Below are 14,446 nucleotides of genomic sequence, written 5' to 3'. Positions count from 1 at the left end.
TTATGACAGATTTTTTTTATATTATGACAGATTTCAGATAGACTATAAAAAAATCTGTCGTATGATGACAGTTTTATTGATGAAAATAAAATTTTAATCTGCACAATAAAGTAATGACAGACATATTCTTATCGCGACAGATTTATTTATAATAAGATGGTTCTTGTGTGGCTGTCTCCTTGTTAATATATGATAAAGATAATTTTTTCTTCGTTTTTATATATTTTTTCTTTTTAATTTTTTTTTGTATTTTTTTGTTTTATTTTTTTTGTTTTTTTAAAAAATTTTTTTGTTATGTATTTTTTTTTCATTTTAATTTTTTTGTCGTTTTATAATTTTTTTCTAATTTTTTTATTTAATTTAGTTATTATATGTTAATTATTTTATTTTAATTGAATTGAAAATAAAATGGGTAGTTGTTTTCTTTTTGTTTTTTATTTATTTATTTGTTTTTTTCAATTTATATATATTTTTCATTTGTATTTTTTGTTTTTTTTTTCAATTTTCCTTTTTTGGGTTTATATCTTTTTGTTTTTTATTTTTTATTTTTTTTTATTTTTTTCAATTTATATATATTTTTCATTTGTATTTTTTGTTTTTTTTTTCAATTTTCGTTTTTTGGTTTATAATTTTTTTTTTGTATTTTTAATTTTCTATTTAATTTAATTATTTTATTTTAAAGAACTGAAAATAAAATGGGTATTTGTTTTTTTATCACCAAATTTGTGTTATTCTTAGTAAACCCACAAACATTTGGGGGGGGAATCTAGTTATTTTTCTCCAAATTTGAGTCAAACTAGGTAATTTTCAGAAAATAGTTTTACACAACATTTTATTTTATTGACTACTTATTTCGAAAGAATACATGTTTTTTCTATAGTGTCTTTGGTTACTTGTTTTTGACGAAAACAAAATATTGGCTTATTGAATTAGAGTGTTTAGGCAAATCAACACATCAAACACGAATACAGTATTACGTGTTTAATCGGCTAAGTAACGCAAGAATAATACTCGTACATATTCGACAATATTCAGAAAACTTTTTTATATTTTAACAACTCGTGGCCATTATGCCCATAAGGCCATAACTATGTGGCGATGTTAAAAAGAAAATGAATCATAATCAAATTAACAGTCCTTATCATAAACCTAATTGGCTAAATTTTAACCTCAAAGAAGGAAGGTGAGGCCAAACAGTTCCTTTTAAAGTTGGACCAATTAAGCTGACCTGGCATACAAAGTGGGATCTGTTATTGGGCTGTCACGGCTCATCCTAAAATGTCGTCGGTTACGAAGCATCCACGACATTGACGGTGCCACATGTAGAATAACGTTTCGGCGCTCAAGATTCTATCCACGTCATCAAACTTCTGAACAGTCCACGTGTCTGTCAAAGCTGTTCGTAGTTCACACCGTCGTATCAAAAATTTAATTTTAGCCGTATAAAGAATCTATCTACAAAATTTAACCCCATAATTATTTTTACTTTTCATCTTATTGGGACATCATTTCACTAACCTCCAAAGATTAACAAGATTATGATGCTATTAAAACGTAAAAAAAAACTTGCAGAAAATATAATTTTGGAAGATTGGTACGGTTAGTCAGATATAACGATACTTAAAAGGGGAAATTGAAGAAAATGAAAAGACTGGTGAGTGATGATCAGGGCCGGCTCAAAGATTCATGATGCCTAAAGCCCAACAAAATTTGATGCCCATTTACAATAACTAAAAATAAAAAAATGTTAAAATCTTCGGTTGCCAAGGATCAAACTCACGCCCAACTACCTTTAGACGTCCTAAATACCACTAGACTACAAGACACTTTTGTAATTTTGATGCCCTTTAAAATACATATAAGATTTGTTTCCTAAAGCATCTGCTTGCTGGGCTTTAGGTCTGGGCCGGCCCTGGCGATGATGAGCGATGGCTGGTGAATCAGGTAGCCGTCCCACAACGTGGTTTGATTTTAGCAAACTCCTCCTATCTACTCTTCACAGTTCACACTATTGAAAATTTGAAATCCCAAATGTCACTACTACTTTCTCCCTTAAATTTTTTTTTATAATTTTACATAATCACATAAAAGTAATGTCAATTTTAAGGGAAACAGTAGATATATGTTTGAACCAGTGAAACTTACCCTTCTTTGGATATATTCATGAGAGGAGAAAGATAAACGTTTGCTAATTGATTTCATTATTTTCTACCATTGATAACATTTATCAAGTCTTCACGTTTTTATAGTTTATGCTTCTTCTCTCATAAACATGTCCACAAAAGGGTAAGTTTTACTAGTTCAAAATATTGCCTTAGTACTAATGTTTTATAGTTTGATCCTACCATCATTGCGAGAAGGGTTGTTAGTTTGGAAGAAATTAAAGATTTATGCAAATGGGTAATCATTATGTCTGCTATTTAGGAAATAAATTATGATGCTTGTTGACGTGAACATATTAAATTTTAAAAAATAAGCAAAGGATACACAAGAGAAGCTCAGATATTCACGTAACGATGTTTCCTCTGTTCTCATGGAGAAAACAAATGGCCATAATATAGCTATTAAGCCTACAAGATTGTCATTTCAACGCTGAATCTACCAAACTGTTCCATCTCTGATCTCTCATTATATATTTGTTTGGTTATCACGTAATTAGATTATTCATATATAATCTTTTTTTTCCCTGCCAGTTTTAATGCAGAGAAAATATGTAGGTTCGGTTCCGAGGTTTGCTCGAACGTAGGTGTGTACATCAGTACATTTATCATCGTAGGTTTCCAGTTTTAAATAACATAATCTTTGTCTCTGTTTATTCATAAATCCATATATTATTGTAAAAATCGATATTTTGTGATAGTGTGTGCCTAATGTTTTGATTTCTGATAAAAAAAATTTAATGTAATACTAAACTTTAATCGAAGTACAAAAAGTTAAATTCCCAATCTGATGAAAACGTAATGGATTTATTGGTAATGGTTTAAGTGTTGTGCACATCCATATTTTTCTTCTTTACGGAGTTTGTTATAGTCACATGGCTTCTAGTTAGTATTACACATTGATATCCACGGGTTATAGACCTTAAAAATACAAAAATAAGACGAATGTTACAATATCCAGAAAAGCATGTGAATATGACACAAAACAATTTATAAATCGATTTATTTAAAAGTCAAAACATCGCAACAATTTTTCTCATCCGCCACGATCTCAAATTATCTAGTTTCATTGGCCGGCATTTGTGTGATTGTAAATATAACCATAAACAAGATCCATATAGGTTATTGGATCACTGACATTAGTGGGCTTGGCGCCAGTCCTAAGTACATCTTGTGGTGGGATATCAATCTGAAGAATCAGTAACTTTGATGGTTGTGTTTGTATGCGTCCATTGGGGATATCTGCCAATATTGGTAACCAAACTTAATTAGGTAAACCCGGTTCAATATTGGTTCTTTATTAGTTCTAATAGGTTTGTCTTTTTTAGTATGGGCTAGATCCAAAACTGGTAATGGACTGGGCTGTTAAAACATTTTCGCCTTGTTTTTCAATTTAATTTAAAAACTTATTAAAAAATATAACCAAAATTCATCATGGTGTTCCATCTATTTCCTTAAAACTTATTTAAAAATATAACCAAAATAAATGTCGAATTCAACCAAGACGGCTGGCCAATTTTTGCAGCAGAAATGGTCTCTTTCCGGTCCCTCGTTTGTTTTTTCCCTTCTTTTAATATTAGATTTCTTCCTCGTAGTTCTAATACACGAGCAGACTGTTTAGCCAAAAATGCTCGGGCTCGAAACAGTCTCTTTTCCCATGTAAGTTCGTCGGTTCCTGATTGGCTCTCCTTAGCGGAAAGTCTATTTCTGATATCTTAATAGAAATTGTGTTTGATGAAAAAAAATAATAATAATAAAAAAAACAAATGTCGAATTATCCTATCTATTTCGTCTAGCAATCTTTTAGAGACTCTAAGTTAGAGTGCTAGTAGTTATCTTTGATGTATATAACCATGAGGTTGATGTTTGCTTAAACTTTGTCTTTCTTCTGGTTTAAATGAAATTCAGTATGTTTGCATCCAAAAAAAAAAAAATCCACATGAGAGTAATTTATAAAATTTAGTTTATTAAAACAATTCTGATATTTCTTCTCGAATTTGTTTACAAGAATTTCGTCTCTCTTCGGTTTTAAAGCTGCTTCTCAAGCAAGTACAACTTAATTGTGAGGTTTGGTTATTCTTAAGAACTCTCTCATCTTGTCTGTAATCCAACCGCAATTAACCTACATATATTCTTTTTGTTTTAATGACTTCTTTATATATTTACGCATGTTGATATGATATCATGATCATGAACATTATGTAGGATCAATCCCAATTCCAAATTTGATCATGATCATGAACATTATGTAGGACCAATCTCTTTTTTTTTTATTAAAAAAAAAAAGAGATAATAGAACATTATGTAGGACCAATCTCAATCCCAACATTATGTAGGTTTAAATTAATATTTTATCCCAAATTTTATAATCAAGGACAAAATATTAATTTAAACCCAAAAAAGTTATCAAAAGGGAAAAAATGAATAATAATTGTTGAATCTATAATAGAACAAGAAAACAAGTCAATATGCATAACAAAAAATACATAAATCTATCTTTACTATATAAATCTAGTAGATTAGCCCAACATCCTTATAAAACCACCTCTCAATGAAAAATTAACATAAACAATTACATCAGAAAGACTAAATGATGAATAATATAAGCAACTTCTTAATGATTTTAGCATGATTTATATAAAAAAATGTGTATGAAATCGCTTTTAAATAGACATATAATAAATAATTATAAAATAAATAATTGGGTTGAAGATATTCATTAAGATATACAACACCAATCCTAGTTTTTGTAATTTTATTTGAACTGTTTGTACCAAATGTAAATTGATAGAAACTAACAGATAACTAAATAACGCCACAAAAATCTTTATCCACCATTGGATTACTAGGGTATTGGTTTTATATATTGATTTGTTAATTATGTATTAGAAAATGTAAAGCAATCAATTGTAAGTTTGTAACATGCATCTAACACCAATATCTTTTACTAAACTTTTGTAATTCCTTTAAACACTTTAAAATGCTAATTTCAAATAAAAATATATTAAACGTGATACATAGTTTTAAAACAGTAGATTTATACCTCATTTTCGTAACGCATATATATTAAAATTTACCATTTCAAGTAAGGGAATCTTTTCAAAAATAATTTTCAATTTCATTAATTAGGAAACAATGAATTTAGTTTAATGTATATCTTATTAAACCGAATGGCCGGCGTAAGGGTGTCTTCTCCAACCGAATGGCCGGCGTTTTCAGTATATTTGGAGGAATTTCAGAGCGACAAGGAAGAATTTTCAACATTCTCTTTATCTTTAATTTCTCGTAGTGCTAATGTTAAAGCGGATAATCTGGCACGAAAAGTTCGTACAGAACCGCTTCATATCACATATGTAAACAACATTCCTCAGGAATGGCTCTTTTGAGTTCTAATTAATTTCGGATGACAAAAAAAATATATATATATCTTATTAAATTCCCATAAATTATATTTAATTAAAATAATGCCACCTAAATCTTTCTCCGCCGTTCGATAATCAAATACTTTCTTGATTAAATATGTATTCAGAAAATGTTAAAACAACAATTATCTAGAAACAAAGAGAGCCTCATATGTGTAAAAATCTTCTTATCTTTCTTTCTTTTTTAATAGAGTCTTTAATTTTTACTCAATTAGCTTTGGTAATTTGTGAAAAGAACAACCAATGAGAGAAGAGCAGTTTGACTGGCCACATAGCCAATGAAATTAGCCAATGGGAAAGAGATATAGAGACCTCGTAAGAACCGCCTCCTTTGCCATTTGTATCATCTCTCTATAAAACCACTCAACCATCAACCTCTCTTTGCATGCAACAAATCACTCAAATAATTATTTTATAAAGACCAAAAAAAAAAGACGGCAGAGAAACAATGGAACGTGGAGCTCCCTTCTATCACCATCAGCTACCCAAATCCATCTCTGGTAATCTAAGTGGCTATTTATATACTTGCCTCCATGTATATTTATATGCTCATGAAAAATTGGAGACTTGCTTTAAGATTTTTATGAGTCTTTTCAACAACGAAGTAGAGGCTTTGTTTCTCGAAAATTATTTTAGATTTTGTGAAAGTTTTGGGAATGGCTCGGAGAAGGCGATTTTATACATGCATGCAAGAGTTTGATATGTGTATTGTTTCATCATGGCTGAGTCAAAATTTGATTCACATATTTTCCATGGTGTGATATTAATTAAACAAATATATCATATGTGTTCATTGAATATACCCGTGCATGCATGAAGAATGTTTTTGAGTATCATTTTTTGCTTTTATCAAATTTATTTTTCGATTCTAAAAACGTAGAGGAGGGGATTTTTTGTATTGGTTCTCTTTATTAGTTTTTTCGTCGTAACGGTTGAGTTTTTCTTCCGTTTCAAAACGAGATTCCTCTTTGTCTGCCCTTATCTAAAAACATCTACGGTAAATTAAAAGTCACTAAAAATAAAAATGAGACACTCAAAAATTTTTATACTTAACAAACGTTTAACTATATATATGTCTTACAGTCTTACTAGTCCCAAGTTTTAGTCTGAGTTTTGATTCAAAATTCTATTAGTAATTGTAATTTTTGGAAAAAAAATCTGTGAATTTTTGTCCAATTTTTTTCCTTTTACTGTGTTTATTCTAATGGGTGTCATTAACTTTAATCTTGTGACTCTTTTAACGTTTACCATTGGGAACCTTCACATGAAATAAATATCTACTTTATCGAGTCATACCCTCTTCTCCGTAAATTAATTGATGTTCTTCTCCAAATTTTGAGTTTTTGGTTTTTCTAATAAACTAGACGAAATAAATTGGAAATACGTGTTTATACTTTTATAGTTATTTATGTCAAAATTTAAGTATTTCGAGAAGAGGAAAGATCCTTTTGACATTTTTGTTCTATAGTTATTATAAACGTAACGGCAAGAATCTGAACAGTACCTACTCAACGGGGTCCATAAGTCTAGTCAACAAATGTAGACCCCACAAACTTATCTCTTATCTTATTGGTCCGTAACTAAGAACGTGTCCCTTGATACTCTTGTTTTCTACTATTCAATTCGTATCCTAAGACCATGGACATCGGTGAAACAATAAGAGTATCATAAGCCCAAATATGATTTTTTAATGGTTCAGACACAATTTTTGGGCTTGATCCGTATCACTGGGGTGAGACTTTTGATACCCAGTATCGTTGACGTGGCGGCTTCTTATTGGTTCCGAAAACGCGTTTTTTTGTAAAAACAGGTTAAAAAAAAAAAAAACTCATTCTTCTTCTTTCCTCTCTAACCCTAGAAACGCGATGGAGAAAACGATTTCTTCTCCTCCGCCGATCTCCTGCCTCCGCTCCCTCCGTTTCTTCTCTGGCTTCATCTCTTCGATTCTATTTCACCTCTCCGTTTCTTCTCCGGCTTCATCTCCTCGATTCTATTTCACATTTCCTCGGGCGATTTTCGATTTCTCCTCACCTCCATGGTCTAACGAGCTTGGATTTGTGCTTCTCTCCTCTCCTCCGCTCCTCCTGCTGTTAAGGCCAGTAATAAGCCTTTGAAAGGTATGAACTTTTGTTCCCTTTTACCTTAAATGCTTTGGTCTATGTCTTTCTCTGTTACATAACGAGTTTGGTCTTGAAAGTTTGCATTTTTATATCTATGTTTCTCCTTCTGATATGTCTGATGGAATTAGCTAGTGTAACTTGTTTGTCTCATGAACCCGTAAGATTGGTTTGGGAATATAGGTCTTAGAATTCGATAGGTGTTGTTTGTCTATCTCTGTAGTATATTTCAATCATGAATTCAGAACCTTTAATGATGAGATTGAACGTGTTATTGATAAAAACTTTGTTTGCTGCTTCTCTTTAGGTAAGAGGGAGCCTGAAGATGATGTTGATACTAAAGTGAGTCTTAAGAAGCAGAAGGAAGACGTGATTGCTGCTGTACAAAAGTAAAAAGCTGTGAAGAAGGTGACTAAGAAGGTTGAGAGCTCTGATTCATCAGATTCTGAATCTGAGGAAGATGAGAAGGTATAACTTTTACTGTCTTAATTTATTTTTGTTGGTTTGAGCATGTGAATTGAGTTATTTCTAATCAGCTTTAATACATTTGAGAGGCTAAGAAAGTTCCAGCCAAGAAGGCTGCAACCAAGAAGCATGCTGCGGCTGCTTCTAAAAAGGCCAAGGTCTGAGAGTTCGTCTGAAGATGATTCATCCTCTGATGAGGACTCAGATGATGATTCTGAGGATGAGGTGATAAATTTTTCTGTTTGTTGATCACTTATTTCACTTATGAACTGTGTTTTACTAGTACTGAAACTAGTTGTATTTGTTTAATTTAAATAGAAGGCTGCTGCTACCAAGGCTGCAAGCAGTTCAGATTCATTTGATGAAGATTCTGATGAGGTTAGCTTAACATATTTGATTTGATAGTCTTAAAATTCTTTTCAAACAGCTTTGTATTTTCTTTATATCAGTCATTGACATCATCCATGTTTCTGTTGATATTTGCAGGAAAGTGAAGATACTACTGAATGTCTTCATGGTGCAATTGCTGTGAAGAAGATGCGTAGGTGAAAGGTACACTCCTAAATTGCTTTAATTGTTAATAGAGATTAGATAGATGTGGTTGAGAATGTAGTTGTCTTTAAATGAATCAATGAATACAGAAAAAGTAGATAGTGAATTTATTGTCATCTCTTTAACAATAGCTTCTCTGAAGTTTAATGTATTTGTGGCGTTGGTGATGAGATGGAGTGAATTTAAACAGAAAAAAAAAAAATTAAATGCAACTGAACTTAAACTTAAAGTTCAATAAAATGGTGATGAGACATTAGCCATCTAAATTAAAGTTATGTTGATGGCTAGTGTCTCAGTGACTTGAATTAGTATTGTGTTTGTTATTTATTGAGGCTTTTCCTTTATAATGTCGACAATGAGAACTAAACAAACCACTTAAACTCTTCTAAAACACAAAATGGCTCCAACTTAAACTTTTCCGCCTCTCAATCCTTTACCAATCTCTTGTTTAGCCAAGAAGATAATCCAACGCCTCCCAGTCCTTCACAGCCTCCTTTTTCTGAATCCCAAACACCCACATCCTTAGCTAGGGCGTCTAGAGTGAGATGGAGTGTTCCTGAAGAGAAGGCACTTGCAAGTGCCTGGCTCAACACATCCAAAGACTCTGTTGTGGGGAATGAGCAGAGATCAGCTGCCTTTTGGGATAGGGTTGCAGCATATTATGCTGCATGTCCTGCTGTCTCTAAGCTCACCATCCGAGAGCCAAATACTTGTAAGCAGAAATGGCAAAAAATGAATGAGCTTGTCATGAAGTTTGCAGGCTGTTATGAGTTTGCCTCTCGGACTCCTCGCAGTGGAGAGAATGAAGATGACATTATCGTGCTGGCCTACAAGCTTTACCATCAAGATCAAAAAAACAAATTCAGTCTTGAGCATGTTTGGAGAATCCTCAAGACTGATCAGAAATGGTGCAATTGGTGTGAGACCAAACTTCCTGCCAAGAAGAAAGCTAAACTTTCATCTGTAGAAGAAGAGACTCTTCAAAGGCCTATAGGTGTGAAGGCAGCCAAGGCTTTAGCCAAGTCCAAAGGTAAGGGAAAGATTGAAGGAGAAGCTGAAGCTAGTTCTGCTGCTGAACTTCAGCTTATGTGGGAAGTGAAAGAGAAGGATTTGGCTGCCAAAGAGAGACTTTCCAAGCAGAAGCTACTTGACAGCCTTCTTGGAAGGTCTGATGGATTGAGTGAGTTGGAAATTCAACTTAAGAACTCTCTTATCCAAGAGTATCTGTCTGGAAGCAAGGTGTTTGTTTCTGAGAATGATTATTCTGGTCTTTAGGTATGTGTTTGTTAGTTAAGTTGTTTTGTTAACTTAACATGTATTATTATTTGATATTCTTTGCTTTTTTATGTGCAGGACCTCCTCTTGGAAGCTAGTGATGACTTTATGCGGATGTACTTTGTTTTTTGCTTTATTCGGATGTACCTGCCAAGAACAGAGCTACTATTTGTTTGTTTTTAGTAGCACATGGCATATGGTCTATATGTTTTTGTGGTCAGAAGCCACTTGTTTTTACTTTCTATGGTATTTGTCTTAGTAGCACAATGTATTGTGGAGAAACCACTTGTTGTTTTGTTTTAGTAGCACAATGTATTGTCGACAATGTATTATTGGTACAATTCTCTTATATAAATGTCTTTGTCTTCTCATATTGAAATCCATACGAAACAATTATTCCTCTTCTCCTATTTTTCATTACAATTCTTCTCTAACCAAGTCTTTGTTTTCATTTACAAACCACAAAACTCTTTTAGTTCTTTTCCTTCTCAAACCCAATTCTCTTTTAAATCATTTTCTTTCTCTAACCAAAATCTCTTTCAAATCATTTTCCTTCTCTAACCAAAATTTCTTTTTATTTCTTATACGTTTTGCTTCTTAAATAATAATGGCATCACATTCTAATGATGATGACACTTTGGAGGAGAGGTTTGAAACATGTTTTGAAGATGGTTTAGAGAATTTCAGTAGACGTGTAGCGGGAAAAAAGAAAGAAAAAAAGGGCTGCTAATATAGAGAGAGATCACGAAGAAGGAAATATTCGATTATGGAACGATTACTTTTCGGATGACCCCGTTTACCATGATCGCATGTTCCGACGACGATTTCGTATGACGATTTCGTATGACGATTTCGTATGACGAAGCCGTTGTTCCTTCGTATTGTTCAAAGTCTTTCTCAATTTCCATATTTCCAACAAAGGGACGATGCTACTGGGAAGCAAGGTCTATCTGCCCTACAGAAATGTACTGCCGCAATTAGGCGTTTGGCATATGGTCTTGCAAACGATGCGATGGACGAATACCTCCGCATGGGCGCAACCACTGTGAGCCAAGCACTAGAGAATTTTGTAGATGGCATAATAAATTTATTTCAAGACGAATATTTGAGGCGGCCTACACGTGAGGATCTAGAACGGTTACTTCATTCTGGAAAGGAACGCGGATTTCCGGGAATGGTAGGAAGCATTGACTGTATGCATTGGGAGTGGAAGAATTGTCCTACGGCTTGGAAAGGACAGTATTCACGCGGACATGGAAAACCCACTATTGTTTTAGAGGCTGTGGCATCACAAGATTTATGGATTTGGCATGCTTTTTTGGGGGCTCCAGGTACGTGTAATGATATAAATGTTCTTGACCGCTCACCGGTGTTTGATGATATATTAGAAGGTCGAGCTCCACGACTCAGGTACGAAGTCAATGGACATCAATACAAAATGGGTTATTACCTCACAGATGGTATATATCCGAAGTGGGCAACATTCATCCAATCAATTACCCGCCCACAAGGACCGAAAGCATCATTATTTGCTAGTTGTCAAGAAGCAGTGAGAAAAGATGTCGAGCGTGCTTTTGGAGTCTTGCAGGCTCGGTTTGCTATTATTCGAAACCCAGGTCTGTTTTGGGATAAAGAGCGAATGGGCAAGATAATGAGAGCATGTATCATATTGCACAATATGATTGTAGAAGATGAACGAGACGAAAATACTCAGTTCGATTTATCTGATTTCGTAGAAGGCGAAGGAAGCGGGACTTCTCAAGTAGACAACTCTTTTTCTACAGAGACAGCTACAAATGTGAACAATTTGATGGCCAATCGAGCTCAAATACGTCATGAACAAACACATCGACAATTGAAAGAAGATTTGATTGAACATATTTGGCAAAAATGGGGCCAAGGTAATTGACTACAACCGACTAAATTATTATTTTCATCATGTTTTTTTCAGTTTTTTTTGAATTTTATGTTTTATTTTGCTTAAGTATATTCTACTTTTTTTTTTCTTGTAATATTACCTTTTGTAATCTTATGTTTTAATATATTAATTTTTGATTTTGTAAATTTTTTTTTTATGATACTTAAACCGGTATCACCAATGCAAACATATTTACTAGGAGTATCATAAAGAATCTCAAATAATAAACAAACATTATAAATAATACTAAAAAATTCCTAATGATACTATATGGGTATCACCCATGTACATGCTCTAAGTATTTAATTTTCATTTCCAGTTCAATTTATCTTCTTTACGTGCTCAATTATTATTTCCTAAAGATTTCAAAATCTCTCTGGATTTTCTATGTACAGAATTGAATTTGGACCAGCACAGTAACCCAAACCCAATGACCAGCTCAGTCGTCGTAGCCGACGCCAGTGACAACAACAAGGGTATCGTAGCCCAGCAGCAACTACCATGTATGGCTCGTGAACAAGACCAGTACATGCCAATCGCAAACGTCATAAGAATCATGCGTAAAATCTTACCGTCGCACGCCAAAATCTCTGACGACGCCAAAGAAACGATTCAAGAATGTGTCTCCGAGTACATTAGCTTCGTGACCGGTGAAGCCAATGAGCGTTGCCAACGTGAGCAACGTAAGACCATAACTGCTGAAGATATCCTTTGGGCTATGAGCAAGCTTGGGTTCGATAACTACGTGGATCCACTCACCGTGTTCATTAACCGGTACCGTGAGATAGAGACCGATCGTGGGTCGGCACTTAGAGGTGAGCCACCGTCGTTGAGACAGGCCTACGGAGGAAATGGTATTGGGTTTCACGGCCCACCACATGGCCCATCTCATGGCCTACCTCCTCCTGGTCCTTATGGTTATGGTATGTTGGACCAATCCATGGTTATGGGAGGTGGTCGGTACTACCAAAACGGGTCGTCGGGTCAGGATGAATCCAGTGTTGGTGGTGGCTCTTCGTCTTCCATTAACGGAATGCCGGGTTTTGACTCATATGGTCAGTATAAGTGAAGATGGAATTATTCTTCATTTTTATGCATTATCTATTCAAAACATGTGTCTGGATAGATATTTTTATTTTTATGTCTTATCAATAACATTTCTATATAATGTTGCTTCTTTAAGGAAAGTGTTGAATTTCAATACTTTTTGAGAACTGATTTATATATGCAAATGAAAAAAAAAGGTGTTTTTGGATTAAAGTCTATACAAGATGACATGATCTAAAGGTTTTGTAATTTTAAAAGCTGGCATAGTTAGAAGATAACTTCACATTGTAAGAACCAAGTTAACTTTTTATGTTACTCTTCTCTATATTAACTATAGTACATAACTAAACAAATCAAAAGGTTATAAAATCAAAATTCAAAATAAAGCAAGTGGTCCAAATGCATTGACCACAGAAACACTTTAATAACCAAAATATATGTTTTTGTAAGGCTCTGAAATCTGATGCACAGCAGTATATGCTAGTTATAGAGTTGACTGTACCATTAAAGATTTCAAAAAACAAAAACAAGTAAAAAGAACAATGGTAAAAAATAAAATCAGATCTTTATTAGGTTAATTAATAACCTCCACTCCGATATCTACCTACTTCCAATTTTATTTCATCTAAAATCTCAAACTTTTTTTTAATCGTTTGCTCTCAAGATATATTCAAGAATCAAGAAATATGGATGCTCATCATCGTCAAGCTGCAGCACATGAGAATCGATTTCGACTAATGAATCCAGCACTGTTCATTGTCTTGCTCACTGTCGTGCCATTTCTCTCATCCCCGGTCGGTCTCAACCCAACAAATCCACCTCCGGGTATGACTCCGGCGACGTTTCAAGCCATAAAGATAACATCTCAGTGTTTTTACCCGTTGAGCTATCTAGGCCTCGTCTCTGCTCTCGCGGCGATAATAGTTCTGGCCGTCGACGGACCTCCGGTTCGAGCCGAGCGAGTCGCCGTCAAACTTATAAAGATCGCTCTCCTCTTTGAGATGCTTTCGTTTGGGTGCTTGAGTTTCATTAGGCTGAGTCCTAACTCGTTGCTCTCTGGTCTCTGTCTTCTTCAAGGATTCGTCATGTTGGTCGTTCTTTGCTTCTTCATTCACTTCTTCAATGATCATTACTGAGACTTAGAGTTAAATGTCTGGTTCAAGTTCAATTTCCGGTTCTTGTCTGGTTGTCTTTCGGTATACCCTTCCTTATGTTTGCTATTTCTAGTTCAAGTTTAATTTCCGGTTATTGTTTGACGTTTTAAGGTTTTATGATTATGACTCTAGCTTTTTAAGCTTTATGTATTAATCATTGAAGACTTAGAGTTAAGTCTCTTTTTATGGTAATGAATCTTAAGAAAATCAAGAGCGTAAAATGAAAGCAAGTACCAAAAAAAGTCTCAAATATTTTAGCTTACTTAACTTAGCTTATAAGCCGTCCGATATATTAATCATTCCACGTGTCGCTAGATGAAGCAACTATTTCAAGCTT

At 33.8% G+C, this 14,446-nt stretch overlaps 1 protein-coding gene across 5 annotated transcripts; it reads left to right on the top strand.

The window, feature by feature from the left end:
* The first annotated feature begins 5,795 nt into the window (after window positions 1-5,795).
* Window positions 5,796-13,168, top strand: LOC9329265 (nuclear transcription factor Y subunit B-9). 5 transcript variants are annotated; one of them, XR_002329196.1, is made up of 7 exons: window positions 5,797-6,081; window positions 7,440-7,698; window positions 8,006-8,166; window positions 8,259-8,388; window positions 8,482-8,541; window positions 8,650-9,990; window positions 10,069-10,361. XR_002329196.1 is itself a non-coding variant. In XM_021011388.1 (2 exons), the coding sequence occupies exons 1-2, from the start codon at window positions 6,030-6,032 to the stop codon at window positions 12,975-12,977; spliced, it is 726 nt and encodes a 241-aa protein (XP_020867047.1). In that variant the 5' UTR covers window positions 5,801-6,029; the 3' UTR covers window positions 12,978-13,168. The 5 variants fall into 5 exon arrangements, 1 of the variants encoding a protein (XP_020867047.1); XR_002329198.1 differs by having other exon boundaries at window positions 8,253-8,388; window positions 8,485-8,541; XR_002329195.1 differs by having other exon boundaries at window positions 8,253-8,388.
* The last annotated feature ends 1,278 nt before the right edge of the window (window positions 13,169-14,446 follow it).

Source organism: Arabidopsis lyrata, assembly GCF_000004255.2.
Source record: "Arabidopsis lyrata subsp. lyrata unplaced genomic scaffold ARALYscaffold_1, whole genome shotgun sequence".
NCBI lineage: Eukaryota > Viridiplantae > Streptophyta > Magnoliopsida > Brassicales > Brassicaceae > Arabidopsis > Arabidopsis lyrata.
This window is presented reverse-complemented; position numbering and strand designations above follow the sequence as displayed.

Excerpts from the sequence above, each read along its gene's own strand:
- LOC9329265 (XM_021011388.1), top strand. The coding sequence starts at position 6,030 with ATGGAACGTGGAGCTCCCTTCTATCACCATCAGCTACCCAAATCCATC. Across the intron at positions 6,082-12,303 it reads GCTACCCAAATCCATCTCTG|AATTGAATTTGGACCAGCAC; the intron begins GTAATCTAAGTG and ends TTCTATGTACAG.